Raw genomic sequence first — 16,063 nt, forward strand, 5'->3', positions numbered from 1 at the left:
AGTTCCCTTTGTTACATGTTGCTGTGGTCCCTGGCTTCAAATGAGTACAGGAAATATACGCTAGTTGCTAGGCTAATATATTAAGATGTAAAATTCCATAGGCTTGAGCTAATAACTTTAGCATGTTATATTTCTTTGGAAAATATGTCCAGTATAAGACAGTTCTTTTGTAGGTGACCCTTGTGGGCTGTAATGGAGCCAAATTTTGTAACATTACCTTGTTAAATGTTGCTGTTGTCTCTGGCTTTATGTGAGCTAACCGCTAAGCTAAAATACAATGTAAAATGCCATAGGCTCATGCTAATAACATTAGCATGTTGTATTCATGGGGAAAATGTATCCAGCAAAAGACAAATGCTTTGTCTGTGAATCCTGCGTGTTACAGTGAAGCAGATTTGTGTACTTGTGTTTGCAATTGTCACTATTAAGCCGTGTTTAATGTGTGTTCTGGGTGTGTTTCAAGTCAACTTGACAGCACTTCACAGAAACCCCACCACCGACTGTGTGAGTGACACAGATACACCAATGCACAAATATAAATGCTCACAGCATAGCCCACATTTGTAGGCTACGGTGTAGGCTCTGCATAGAGCAGACGCACTAGTATAAATCTGCTTTTAGAGTTACTCATGATTGAATAGCAGATTATCTATGAGGTGCTGCTACAGTCTATGAGTCAGATTCACCCTCCTCTACAGCTTCACCCTTTTGTCCAAATATGATCCCTTCTGGCTTGAGAAAACCAACATGGCAAATGGCCAACATGCTAAACTTAAGTTTTTAAAAAGGGAGTCCATAAACCAATGGATGATGTCACAGTAGCTCCAGCCATTGTCGATGACAAACACAGACATAAACACAGAGTGCAGACAGAGGACTCTCTCTGTGTCCATATACGTATCTAACATTGAGCATAAGTCAGCCTTGAAAGATGTCTTCCACCCAGTGTTAATTTTGGCAGCTATTTTAGATTTAGTCTTGGTCTATAGACGGAAATGCTTACAAGTTTTAATCACATTGTAGTCATTTTTATCCTTCATCGTTTGTCTAGTTTCAGTCTACGGCAACTCAAAACATTTTATTCAACTTTTAGTCATTAAGTTTAGTCAAAATGTTTTTTTTTTATTTTTTTAACTATTCCAATTAGGCTACTGCAGGTACTGGAAATTAGAAGCAAGGTGACAGATTCTAAAAAGATTTAATTTAGACTTAAATACTACACACCTTAAAACTGGCATTTCTCCAGCAGAGTTTTTGACAGGTTTAAAGGATGATTTACACACTTACAGATTATCATTTGAAAAGCTCAACATCTCTCTATTTATGGTCTTAAAAAACTTTGACACCACAAATAACTAATTTGAGGATTTGTAAATAGTAAAACCTTACTGCCTGAGAAGTTATCCTAGTAATTTACAGGAAGCTATGTGTGTAAGAGGCTTAACTCTCGGCAAGAAAACAAATAAGCTCATTTCCCCAAATGTCGAACAGATGCTTTTATCCCAGAGGGATCTATACAAAGAACATTATGTATGCATATATAATAAGTATTCTGGATCCCTCTATAAAAAAAGAGACGCACTGCCTGAAAAACACATTAAGCCTTTTAGCTTTTCGCCACACATGAATACACTTATTTGTCTCTGTGCGAGTGTGTGAGGGAGAAAAACTGTCTCCCCATGTACATTAATATCAAGGGAGTGTGGGCGTCAAAGCCCAAACACATTATCACAAACATCATGTACACTGAACACTGCAGACAAGCAGTGAGCAGGACTAGTAAATGCAAGGACTAGAGCCATGTTTTATGTTTTCCTGTGTCACAGTCGGGGTCTGGCCTTGCCCTTATTCTTTTCAACAATGAACGTATAAAAGCAGATGACTAACTGCTTCACAAAAGCACTTGTTAGATTCATCTTATAACCTTGAATTAATGAATTACACTTAGAAGGAACAAAATCAGCACAATAGTTGTTTTCAATGTTGCTTATATCATTGGGGTTGACTGTGGCACTGCTGTGACCTCTTTCACCGCTGCAGTTGAACAAATTACCTCAAAAGGAAAGATTACTTATGAAAGGTTTACTATCATTACACTGTGCACTGTAGTGGATTAAGCACACACACCTTGACCAGAGGGGGACATACGTAAGAATGCTTTTTATTGATTACAGCTCGGCATTCAGTACCATCGTCCCAAGCAATTCAATCAACTCTGAGTAGGTACACCTTGAGTTAAGCGCGTGCACAACCACAATAAAAAGCCATCATCAATGGAGCCCCGATACCTCGAGTCACCATGGCAAACGGAGAGCAAAAGCAATCAACTTATTTTACACCTGTGGAACTGGAGGCACTCATGAATGCCTACAGCGAATATGAGCATATATATATGAGCTGCCAAGGAGAGAGAGGCAGCATGTGAAATTAGCAAGCAGAATCCTCCTTGACAGGATGTTGGTGACTTAGGGGATAGAGCAGGCATCCCATATATATGGCTTTTGCCGCAGTGGCCTAGGTTCGACTCTGGCCTGTGGCACATTGCTGCATGTCAATAACTGTTCTGTCAAGTTAAGGCAAAATACCCCAAGTAGGTGCAATCTCACAGGGGAAAAACACACTTGAAAGCAGCTTAAAATGAAATAAAAAAACATCAAGATATTCATCAAACAGGTAAGTCATATTTTACTTGGCCATGGCTGTACCTTTCTTTAGTTATATTCACATGTGATTTATTAATCAAAGTAGCTTAAATAACCTGTCATTCAGTGGCTATTTTATTATGTACTGTAGGTCACCAATATCATATATGAAGCTACCGTTCACCATAAAAACGTAGTGCGATGCACAGCATTTGCTCTGATGAGAGTGCACGTCCACGGTGTGTCAGATTTGATATGTGTGGCAGGTAAATGATTGAGTCTAATGAAAAAACGGTACTGTTCAAACAGATATTCATTGGGGAATGACAGCACATCTAAGCGAGGTCTGAAGATCCTCTCCCAGTGTAAGGCATTGCGAATTAATTCTGCCTCGATATCATTGGGATTTCCTACATACAGACAACCCATGTCTATCTGCCAGCTTGCTTCAGGCTTGGCAGTAGGGAGGAGATGGGGTGAACTCAGGGTTTCTTAAAGAAAACCTGCCAGTGAGCAGGTTAGGTTCACAGAGTCAGTTGCCATGGTGATTGACTCAGAGTTTGATTTACCTCTCTGTCTGGAACCATCCACCCTATCTTGACTTTCAAGCTCCTTTTATTACTTTGTTTCTGGAAGCGTTTCACACTGATGCTGTCCAGTGGTTTTTCATCCTGCCGAGACAGGTTCCACCATGCGGCACGTATTATGCTGATGTGACAGGTGCTGTCTGGCCAACCGGCACCATTTCATAACACCACGAAAAGTTCTGTGTAGCTGCGTGTTTCAAACTGACACCACAGTGTCATATTGCCACCAAAGGTTGCTTTTGCATTGGTGTCTGATGCCGAAATCACCGACAAAGCGGCGTTATTTGATTATTTCGAAATGGGAATGGTCTGGCTGTACAGAGCCGCCTGCAGAGTGGCACTGCCTGTATTTGGGAGGAGTGATTATATGGCCATCTTGTTAAGGTCGGGATGTGTGGACAGGTAATATATTCCACAGCCTGAACCATGGATTACCAGAACCGTCCGGAAACATGGACAGTCATAAAGCAGCAGTCATGAATCAGGTCACGGAGGACCCAAGGGCAGAGCAACAGGCAGGTTTACGATTTAACCAAAAAGCAAGCTTTAATGCAGCTGATTGAAAATATCCAGAACAGGAAGGTAACTAAAAGTCAAAATGAAGGCAGAATCAAAACCAAACTGAAAGCCAACCAGGAAAAATATGATGAACTCAGGTGAGAAATCCAAACACAAGGGGCTCTAGTTTCGCAGACCAGGCAAGGTGGGAGCGCAGCGCACCTGCACTTTGCCAACTGGGTGTGGCCAGGCGGATTTTGTGAGTTTGGCACACCGTGCGCCTGGTGCAGCTACTCGTCCGTCCCACCTCCGTCCCTCCTACCTGCGCAAGTCGGGAAGAGGGAGGAGAGAAGGCGTGGAGTGAGTTTTACACACATCACACCAATCAAATGAGCCCCTCTCCTCGCCCTTAAATGCGCCGTGCAAAGGTGTAATGAGAAGAGAGCAGCAGCGTCAGACGGCCAAACTCCTCCCAGGAGGAAACTGATGTTTTGGTCCGGGAGGTCCAAGCTCGCAGTGTCCGAATATACGGAACTGTGAGCAGACCTCCACGGGCTGATGATGCAAAGGTAGCCTGGGAGGAGGTCACCACAATTGTAAATCAATGTTGCGTTTCTCTCGTGCGCGCGCGCTCTCTCTCTCTCGCAGTCTCACTTTGTTTCTTTTCTTTTGACTTTTCTAAGATGACAGATGCTGAATATATACTCCCTATCTGATGCTGTGGCTGTTTGTGGTTGGCTGAGAGGGATGTGAACTCATTAATTGTTAATCAAATCAGGTTGGGTTTCCATTACGCGTGCCAAACGTGCCAAACGGTGCCAATCCCCTTTGATCTGACATCAGATGTGACGGGACAGTCGATATAGAGATACATTTATGTGCTGATTGCAGATAGTTGCATTGAATAGTGTTTTTTTGGGTATTTATTGCATCGTTAATGTGCCTGATATTCTGGAAACTTGCCTGTGAGGTTTTGGTGACGTGTGTGCACTGTCCGCCGGTCAGCCAAACTTTGGCTTACATCGGCTGCGCTCCCCCTGCGCTGACAGTAGACCTGGTTTCAGCTGGCGAGCTTTTATCGCACCTTCAGTGAAGCCTTTTGGCACGAAACTGTCACTGCGCCAACCTGGATCTGTCGACACCTCCCCCTGCTGCGCCGCCACACCCATCTCGGCGCACCTCAGTCTGCCAAACTACCAAACTGAGGGCCAAATTCACAAAGAATGAACTGCGGCCGCTGATAGCACCTTGAATTGCACTTCACTTGCACCCGCAGTTTGCTCCGTCTTAACGTCCTATTCACAAAGGATATTGCGCTAATGATATACCAGCGCAAACACGCCCACAAAGTTTGGCAGCTGAGTGCAATTTGGCCCTGATTTGCCCCTGATTGCAATTAGCCACACATGGCAAAGTATAAATGCTGGCTTTGCGCCAAGAACACCGTGGCAGAACAATGGCAGACTTTGTTTGGCAAAGTACTGAATACTGTATACCCTCATGTAGTGATGTCTGCTGGTGAGTCAGTCTAACAGTGTCGGATGGGTTGAGGCTGTGGATCTGACCAAGTTTGACCACTTTATCACTATTCCCTCTCACCTGTAGTTGTTTTTTCGTTATCTATTGAATTTTATATGAAATATGGAACCGTTTTTGTTCACGTTTGTTTGCCCCGTTTCGTAAAATAAATTATTGAAAGTTGCTTTTGAAGTGCCTGACAGAAGTGCGTTTTGAGAACGACCGCAGACTGTCACCTGTTCAACGCATCAATATCTTCGGATGCCATTAAAGTAATAATGATTATAATAATGTCAAAATGCTGCCACGATCACTGGAAAGTCTGGGCGAGAGGCTTCCACAGAGGAGCGCCCAGTTTGCACCAGCTTTCTAAAGACATTATTTACTTCACTCAAACTGCGTGTGGCTATTAGCGCTGGTGTTAGTGAATTAGAGGTTGTTTATCAATGAGGCTCATTTGCATAGAAAGGAGAAATTATAGCGCCAAATATATGCATATTACCTCATTTAAATACGTGCAAATAACACCGGAGCACCGAGACGCAGTCTGCTTGGCAGCGCAGTTAGTGGAGCATTTCGCCCTCTGCGCGTGCTTTGTGAATTAGACCGTATCTGTTTGCTCCATTTTTACCGGTTTAGCGGCCGCAAAAGCCACGCAATCCTTTTGTGAATTCGGCCCTGAGCGCGCCTCGGGTTGTGCTGCTCGAAACTAGCTCTGCGTGGGGTTTGCCACCCTGCGCCACCCTGCGCTGCGCCAGGAAACTAGAGCCCAAGGTCTCAGGCAGAAAACTGAGCAGGCAATGACACCAAGCACACAGGGATGAGCACAGGAATGAACGCCAGACGAATTGACCAGGAACAAAGGGAAACACGGGCAAAAGGAGGGAAATGGGAATTGGCTAACAACAAGGGTGTGGAGGATAACACTTGGGTGGAGCAAACAAGACTAATACAGAACAGGGGTGAAGGGAAGACTCTGGGAACAGAATAAAATACAGTGAACAATGAACCGATGGGAACGCATTTCTCTGGAGTTGTACCATGTGTAATTCCATGCAACAAATAAATGATTGATTGATATACCTCTTGTGTGATTAGTTCGCATTTGAATCATACTTAGAGAAGACATATGTGTCTTTCAACTACTGCAAATAGAAAACTGCAGCTATAGATTAACTGACACAGAACTGCAGCTATTATGAATCAAGCTTTTAAACCAGTCTTATGGTAAATTATTTATAACGTGGCATGTCAGGTTATTTTGATCCAAACTGTCAAGGCAGATGTCAAATCAGATTAATTATGTCCCCGCTGATAAATGTCACCTCAGAGCTCCTCCGTCTCATCTGAATGAACCTGTTGGCTGTAAACACTCACCAACTCAACCCTCCCCCGAGTTCATCACTCTTCACTTCTCCACTGTGTCTTTTCAAACAAAATAAAACATTTTTCTCTGAAAAGAATCCTCAGCAGGGACAATACAAGGTGTGTTTTCATGCTCAGTAGGTGCCAGGTGTTTGTCAGCTCTAGATTAAAATGCAATCCGCCTTTTGTTCTCGCTCATTACCTCGCTCTCCAGAGGTGCTGTCTCAATGCCTCACTATAATGCAAGGTGAACACTTGCTGCTTATTGTGTGGATTCTCTTTTTATTTGGTACTTGCACAGTCTCATTTGATCCTATGAGCTTATGAGTCTTGAATTTATACTTTGCCCCACAGGATTGGTGGCAATCAAACATGACATTCAATTAAAGTATCTGTTCAGCTCCTGGTAATACGATCAGACATGCAGCTGGTAAATGACTAAAAGCAGAAGTTTAAGTGCTGAGCAGGCAGTGAACAAAGTTTAGACATGACATCAGACAAGCCCATCCCTGTTTTGTCTTTATAAATATTTAAAAACACATGTAAGGGATGCTTCATGTCACGGATCTGTTGAGAAAGAAAAATCGCCTTCTTTCATATTCTTTACCTTTTTGTTTTGGAAGGAGAGAGGGCATGACCGGCACAAAGGCAGAGATATTAATGCCGCTCAACCTGAAGTGAATCATAATGAAGGTCTGCTGACTATCAGACATGTCAGAAGAAAACCAAGACGCCCCATTAAGATGTGTTGTCTCCCCCGTACTGTATGTGAATGAAAAGTATGAAATTCATATATTTCTGTGAGATGAAACATCAGGGTGGATAAACACACAGCAGATGGAGGCGAGGCATGTGAGTTGGACTGGCAAGCAAAAGACACATGGCATGTGTTTGCTCCGGGGAGTGGTGTTCAGTGTACAGACTGATGGATTTTCAAGTTGATTTTTAATGTCATTGCTACAGTGGTTTGATTAAAGGGTGATTATAAAATGAAGATTTTAATTACTATGAACTTAAACATAACCACATTTTTAAAAGTCCTCACTCTTACTACACTATATGGCCAAAAGTATGTGGACAACTGTACTCATTCTAAAACCATACTGTTAATTGTTTGCTTTTTTCCTGCTGAATCAATTTACTGCATGTGGCAATCATCTCTGTCGCCACACTACGAATTAAATGACAGCCATGCATCATACAGATGTCTTTTGAAGTTTTAATTAGTCTCTCTGCTTTTTAGATATACATCCCTCAGATTCTCAGCAAAGTCTTTCAAGCTAGGGTTAATTGATTAAAAGCCCCAAACATGTTTGCACAACAGAAATGTGATGAAACAAATGAAATGCCTGAAAACGTTTCACTTTGTCCACGTAGAGGCACATAAACAAAAATTATACACAATTATAAAAGAAATGAAACACAATGTGTTTGCCTCTCGGACCTTGTGCCCTTGAGGCTGTTTGTCTTTCCTCTGCGTCCATGTTGGTTTTTACCCATAATGCCACGTATATAGATTAACTTAACTTGGTACACCTTCACTTGACATTAAACCCGGGGTCTTCAAAGTTTTTCAAGCCAAGGACCCCTTAGTTCAAAGAGAGACGGACCAGGAACCCCCCTACATACAGTATACTGTTTAAAATTTAGTTGCACATGAGATAATTTGAATATTTTCAGGTCGTCTCTCATTCACACTTACCTGTACCTTCCAAGTCAGAGAACAGTTGTACCATAGCGTTGGCCTCACCATCTGCACTTTAGCTGGTGGATTCTGAGGTGGACGGTATTTCATATTCTCTTGCTGGAATTACAAAACAATCAGTTGTAACTCACAAGAACGTCTGTACACTTGGAATAATAAAACAGCTAATTGGCCAGTATATTTCAATAGTATGTAACTGTTAGCTTACTTGTTGACCTCGCCATTATGGATAGGTGCCAAACAATAATTGAACATTAATTAGCACATGTGATTGCACAGTAATTCATAGGTAACAGTTACTCATTCTTCAATAATGTGTACTGTAAACAAAGGGTATTTTTTAATGAATAGGCTGATTTATATTTGTTAACAATATATTGTATTCATGTTAAAGTGTATTTTCAAACATATGTTTTGAAAAAATAAATAAATAAATAAATAAATTTGGCAGACCCCCTGCAGTATACATCTGAGGACCCCCTAGGGGTCACAGAGCCCTTATTGAAGACCAGGACATTAAACCTTACATACAAGTTTCTGACCAAACCTCATTTTAAAAGTGCTATTTTTAAACTTTTTTTTTAAACCAATGTTACCCTTTTAACCTATTATTAATTGCACTTTGACTGTATGAACTCAAATAATCATGAATTCATGACAAAAACATAAAATAAACATCTCAGTGAAATATGTCTTTGAGATAATCTGTCTCCATAGTAGTTTGTATCAGTGGTGGCGGGGTCCGCCATCCCCACATTGGATTTCAGAGTGCTTCCATAAGCACTAAGGATTCACAGGAAAATGATGCATCCTGCTTCACACTAAAAAATTTTAGTTCCACATTTTTGCAAGCACAACTGCTATAAAATGACTAGCTTCTATACTGTGACGTGTTAGTGCTTTTCTTCATCATGTTTGAGAGTAAACTAAATGTTTTGTGATTTGGAGAGGCTGTTAGACAAAATAAGCATTTTAAGCTGTTTCTTTAGGTTCGGGAAATTTTGATTTCACCCTTCTGACATTTTCAAACCACACAATTAGATCATTGGTTGAGAATCCATCATCAAAGTAATTGTAAGTTGCAGCCCCAGTCACAGTTGAAATTCATCCCAAAAGTGTTGGATGTACGAGGACATTATCATGTTTACTCTGTAAACATTCTGACTTAAAATGCTGTCATAATGTTGAAACCATGCATGCATGCTGTCGCATTAAGACTCCTCTTAATTGGATAGAAACTCAAACCATGAAAAAACATCTTCAGACCAAATGTAAAAGAAACACATATGTGGGCAGTGATGTCTGCATACCAATAGTTAAATAATGTAATAAACACTCTTACCAGCAGTCTTAATGTTTATTTCAGAGAATATCTCAAGCTGGTGATTTGTGGTCATAACAGTAAAATGTCTTAGAGCAAACTGTGTGGGCTTCTGCACTTTAACCTTGGTCCTCCACATAGATTCATCCACCAGGAATGTGCAGAGCAGATCATCACAGCAGGGAGAGCGTCATTGCTACCACACACAGGTTAACTGGGCTGTGAGCCATGTATTCAGGCAAACATCTCCTGAAGCAGGGTCAGATCAATACGGAGCACAAGTCTAATTTGTTCCCCAGTCAGAATAATACAGGAGAAGCTGCATGGATTGAGGCCAAAGTCCTCCCCAGCGGGCTCTAACACAGTTTAGCCATAAGAAATGAATTCACATTTGTGTTGTTGCTTCTGCTCCATTCATAATGTGAATGATGTGTGATTTGTTTCCATGGCGATGTTGTGCTAAAATATTGTCATGCTGTTTTTTGCAAAAAAAACTCTGCTGCTCTCTAGTGGACACATTGTAGTAGTACATAGTCACAGTTTTAAAATGTATTTTTCGTTTTATTTCAGTATTCAACGGTATTAAACAAGAAATAAGACAAGTTCAAACACACACAGCTGCCAAACTAAAAATAAATGTAAGAACACAAGTAAATACAATTAAATTCAATCAAGTCAAATCCAGAAAGGTGTTAAACATTTTTCTTTGATTTTGCCAAATAAATAAAGAAAATGGGCTCATATTTTTAAGAAAGCACTGAATTCATCTTCCAGATAAAACCCTTTACATTTGTACAGAAGAGATTTTAAGGACAGTAGGTAAGAGCTGACGTGCCCTCCACCATCATATATCTGCAATGTGTAAATGAAACGTATGTATAAGGTATGTACGTTTAATATATGTGAAGTTATGTGAAGCCTGCGAGATGATAGCCTCAACCTGATAGCAACTATTAATGTAACAGGTATTCACACTTATAAATATGAACCCCCAGTCCTTTATGGCAAGCATTACTCAGTTAATAGTTATATTTAATGTATTTACTTAAAACAAACAAACATACAAACGAATGTCCTGTCTGGCTTTCAGTGAAATACAGTTTATTGTTCTGCCTAATTTGGGATAATTATTTGATTTCAAATACATCTGTCTTTTCCACATATATGTTAAATGTGTAAAATGAATACTTGACACATAACATATACAACAGATCTAAATCTCAGCATTATATTTTTTTCTGTGAGGATAAATAAACAAATTTATTATTTTCAAAGTTTAGATTATTAATCAAGATATAACCTTTAAAAAATGTCTCACAGGATGAGGGCATAGTGAAGACCTGAACAAGGGTCAAGCGTCAGAGACAAGACAACACTGAATTTGTCAAAGAGAAGCCTTTTAGGTATGGGTGATTATTAACATAATTGAATTAATTACTATTATTGTTATTATTATACAAAGTAAAGTACACAGTACAAAGAAAAGTAAAAAAGTAAAGTAAAGAAATAAAAAAATCAGATAAATCCAATCATTTGTTTTACACGAACTTCCTACAATTATTGGGTTCACTAGTTCATCAGTTGTTTCATACTGTTATTGTTAAATATGATATAAAATATCAATAAAATATGTCACTTGGTCAGAGGTCGTCAGTTCATTCAATGATAGAAAAGGGGTCTCTTCAGGAAAAAGGCTGGGAACCAGTTAGAGTTCATACAAATATAATATATATATATATATATATATATATATATATATATATATATATATATATATATATATATATATATATAAACAAATCGAGATAACATGAGCAGATGCATGCAGTAATATATTATGAAAGCATTAGTATAAAGTCTAAAGAAGGAAGACCTCCAGATTTACAGTAATATAATACGATAAAATGGGTTGTTAAAGCGCTACACTGACGCTCCAGTCCGGTGAGAACCCTTCAAAACTACACCGGTATTTCATTGGGCAAGGACCGAATCTCTGAACGGTGATTGGTTCATTCGTGTCCCTCTCTCTAACCATTCCGGCCAGAAACACGACCCCTTGGAAAGCGTGATGCCCAGCAAATAGCTCATCGTATTATATAGCTTCATAAAATAAATCCTGTTTCAAACTAGTTACGTTGGTGTAATTGTAGGTTTTTGACCCAGCAGTGAAGACGGAATGTTACACTCCTCGTGCTAGTGCTCCTTGTTGTTTGAAGGTAATTTCTCCACTCATATTCTGTCATTAGTGCTAGCAGGGGGCTTGCTAACATGTTACCACCGGGTATGCAGTGGAGCTCTAACATAGCTGCTGCTGTTAGCTCAGAATTAATGGTAATATTGTTCCAGAGTGACGTCTTTCTCTTCTAATGGTAACATTTAGTCAGTTACTTTCCCTCGCTTTATGCGTGTTTTGGAAAATGACGTCTGTTGTAGCTAACGCTAGCTAGCTAATGATGCTCAACAGCTAGCGTTAAGTTGCGCTGCATTCAGGCACTTCGATTAACGGTGTTGCGCTGTTGCTTATGGTGCCAAAGCTGCACTTAAATGACGAACGGACGACTTATAGTGTAAATCGGTTATTTTATTATGCTTCAGTATTTTGGGATGTCTCATTGAGATAAAGATCTTTTTTTGCAAGGAAGACATCAGGGTATGTTAGAGACTGTAGTTTATGTATCAGAGAAGGGGGTAGCTGGGCTATGACTTTCTTTTCTCTTTTAAATCATGACCATCCTGGGAGCTACAAATATTTTTGCTTGATTCTTCCTAAGTTTTGCACCACGCCTTCCCCTCTACAAAAAAACAACTGGACAACTCAGTCACACAAAATAATTATCACACAAAAAGACAACAATTACAAGTTTTGCATCTGGAAATATTAATAAGTCAAACTTTACGATCCACCAGAGTAATGCGTGTCTCTGGCTTCCATTAACAAGATCCTTAGTACTGTTGCTGGGACGAAGGCTGCTTCCCATCAGTTTGTGTTTTCCTGAACATCAACCATCAAGTCATTTCAACTGCTCCTAACCATCATCTAATGTTAACTTTAATTTTGCCCAAACCTCAACTGTAGAAGTCAGTCCTATTGGAAACATTATTTGAAGGCAAAACTGAACTGACACAAGATTGGTACCACAGACTTTTAAATCTAACTTATCCTGTGATTTGGCATCACTGTTGTTAATAACTATCCATTACCCCAGCCCTGGCTTGCACCATGTGTAAGTTTTTTCCCTTGAGTTAGATTCTAAAGTCAACATCACAAGTACTTGGGGCATAATTCTAACTAGTTTGGATGTAAAGTTAAAACTAAGGCATGTGGCTAATCAGCGATGAAAGAAAAAGAGTGTCAGCTCTGTCAGATTTGTACAAAAACATGATTTGATCAGGCAAAACAGGGGTTTAGTTTAATCAGTAGAGCTCCTGTCTCACTTCCTGGTTTTCAAAAAGACAGGAATGCTGCTCACGTACTGGTAACTGGTAACTGTACTGATAAATCCATTAAATAACATTCCAATTACAGACACCTTCTAAATCAACACTAAATAAGAAATATGGTTTAGAAATTAGTATTTTGATTAGTATCAAGATACTTTGAAAACTTGAAAAATAAAATAGCTACTCACCATGACTGCTTTGAAATTAATATATACTTAAAACTTTTTGTCAACTCCTTAAGATTCAGGTTCCAAACCAATTAATTTTTGGTCGAAATGCTTTGAACGGTTCTGAAATTAGCAGAGGAAACTGCAACAAAGCCTGGTTCATGTTGATGGTAAAGGGGTAACAGTAAACCTGTCCTGCTGAGTAAACCATAACATGCTGTTAGATCAATATTGAAATATCGTATCATTAAAACTGGGTCTCTGTGGGATTGCTGTATTGTGATGGCATGCAGTTAATGAAAAAAAGGATGCTGTGTTGAAAAGAAACTTAGGGATTATATTTCTGTGACATTTTATGATTTGCACCTACTAAGTAATTAAAGCAAGTCCGCTTAAGTAGGGTTACACAATTAATCGAAATATTATCAAAATAGCAATATGGTCAAGTGTTTTTCATACCTTCATACCGTCTACAGCCTAAGCCTTGCCAAGTGTGAGATCCAAATCGCAGGACCACAATTTTTTGATAAAGTTTAAATGTGTTGCAACATGCCATTACAATTGAAGCATTGTGGTGCTGCAGAGATATTCTAAACATAAGGGAACTTCCTTGTTTGGTACAGACCTCAACAGAAATCACATCATTGTCTCTTTTTCACTTTCTCAGAGAAAATGAAAAGCAAAAATTGATATCCATATTAAAATTGTGACTCATATTACAATTGCAATATTTGTCAGAGTAATTTCATTATGATTTTTTTTTTTTTTTTTCTCATCATGCAGCCCTACAGTCAAGTAACACTATAATATAGGTGCATTTCCTTTCAGGTTCTGATTAGTTTCATGTTTTGTAACTTAATCATTTTGTCCTGTCCACAGTCATGTCTTTCCATCAGGACCGGGGGAGTCCCAGGGGAGGAATGCCTCCAGGCCAACACGGCTCTCCTCAAAACTACCGACCCACAAACCTGAGGCCACCACCTCCCCAGCCTCCCGTTCCTCCGTACCACTACGATCCTCAGACTCCTCCCAGCTCAAGCTACCATGGAAACAGCGGCTACATGCCTCCACACTCTGACTTCATGCAGTACCCTCCGCCAGCGCCATCCCAGACTCCCAGTTCTCTTAACCAGTGCCCAGTGCGCCCACCCTTCCCCAAGCCCCCTGTTCGTCAGGGCTTCCCTGAACCCCCACCCAACTTTCCACCTCCTCCCCTTCCCAGCTCCACAGGTGGTCCCACATCGGGGTCCCAGGTGTCTGCTCAGAATCCTTACCACCCTTACATGATGCCTCCTGTGCCCCCACCACCATTACCACACCCACCCATGCCACCCCCCATACCTTCTCAGTCAATGAGCTACCACCCTCCATACTCCATGAACTACCCCCACCCTCCCCACCCTCCTTTCCCTCCTCCTACCTTCAACCCTGGCTACACTCAGAGCCCCAGCTCATTCAAACCAAACCACAGCTTTAGGCAAGGGGGCCAGTACAAGTATGAGAAGCCCATGGACAACAGGAGATCTCCAGAAAGAGGATATCGCCACGATGACCACAGACAGAAGGGCTATGGCTACGGTGGCCATGGCGATAGGCATAAAATAGAATTTCCTGGAGAGAGGAAGGACCGCGGGAGGAGTCCAGACCGGCGCGGTAGGCCGGAGGGTGGACGCTACAGGTCTGACTACGACAGAGGCCGGACGTCCCCCAGACACAGAAGCAGGGATCGCAGCAGGTACACCAATAGCAGTAACTCTCCTAAATGCGAATAATCTGTGAAATTATTTTTTCTTATTTCCACGTGTGTGTTTGTTCACAGGGAGAGGTATCGTCACAGAGAGAGCCGGAGATCCCAGTCGCCTGACAGGCACAGAAAGAGGCCTCGAAGGTACACATGCAGTCCATTATTTGTCTTAGAAGAACTGTAGTGAAATACTAATCACGACTGAACCTCTCCAAAATGTGCCAGATGATTTTTTGGGTCACTTTTTGGCTCAGGTTCAGCTGGCAGCCTTTCTCACACCTGTTTTATTTGTGTGTCTTTATTTACCTTGGGGTTTTTAAGTTCACAAAGTAAAGGATTAATAAGGTATATCTGTATTGCACACACATTATATAGAGAGAGTTTTCTAAATGTTTCTTTTCTGGGGGAGTTGCTTGAATGTATTTTAGTTATGAAATACTTCAATGATATGTAGTTTCCCTCAGGGATAACTAAAGAACATATGTATGTACTGTATTTATTTTAAAATGAAATATACATGGAGCTGAATTTTCAGTCCTTAAAAACAAACGTAAGCCTAAAAAACAACACCAAAGGAAGTGCATTGTTCAGGTTCTTCTTTACAGATCGTATAAAATTCCGAACACACCACTTGCCAGTAGGGCTGCACAATTAATTGAATATTAATCTCGGTCACGATTTTGGCTTCCCACAATTAAATCAACATGATCGATTGTGATATTGACATTTTAAATGCGCTCCACTGCATACTAAATCAAGCGCTTCCTAAACTAACAGTCATTGTAGCAGTAATGTTTTTCAAGGGCTGCCGCTGCAGGGTGCCTTCGCAGCAGCCACCTGTAAATAACTTTACTGAATGTTGCAGCTGCAGCCTTGAGTAGAAGAGTGATTATAACAGAAAGCAGAGAAGCAAATTGAAAATCAAAATCAAATCAGCAAAAGATGGAGAGTTAGTCCCTCTGTACAAATCATCTGTTGTTTGGAAGTACTTTGGATCTGCGCCGCTAAGCAACACAACTAACTTTTTAACCAACTGAAAAACCACTACAGACTGCAGAACATAGAGGCGGAGAAG

At 40.5% G+C, this 16,063-nt stretch overlaps 2 protein-coding genes across 2 annotated transcripts in view; one reads left to right on the top strand and one right to left on the bottom strand.

Annotated features, from left to right (window-relative positions):
- LOC125881506 (cadherin-20-like) overlaps positions 1-16,063 on the bottom strand; it is a 712,657-nt gene that overhangs the window by 685,034 nt on the left and 11,560 nt on the right. The gene's annotated exons all lie outside the window — the stretch shown is intronic.
- The window catches only part of drosha (drosha ribonuclease III), a 161,637-nt gene continuing 157,258 nt past the window's right edge, over positions 11,685-16,063 (top strand). The window contains exons 1-3 of the mRNA XM_049564597.1: positions 11,685-11,852; positions 14,124-14,979; positions 15,064-15,132. Coding sequence (XP_049420554.1) covers positions 14,126-14,979; positions 15,064-15,132 — 923 coding nt within the window. The 5' untranslated portion in view covers positions 11,685-11,852; positions 14,124-14,125. The remainder of the gene's footprint in view (positions 11,853-14,123; positions 14,980-15,063; positions 15,133-16,063) is intronic.

Source organism: Epinephelus fuscoguttatus, linkage group LG21 (genome assembly GCF_011397635.1).
Source record: "Epinephelus fuscoguttatus linkage group LG21, E.fuscoguttatus.final_Chr_v1".
Classification (NCBI taxonomy): Eukaryota; Metazoa; Chordata; class Actinopteri; order Perciformes; family Serranidae; genus Epinephelus; species Epinephelus fuscoguttatus.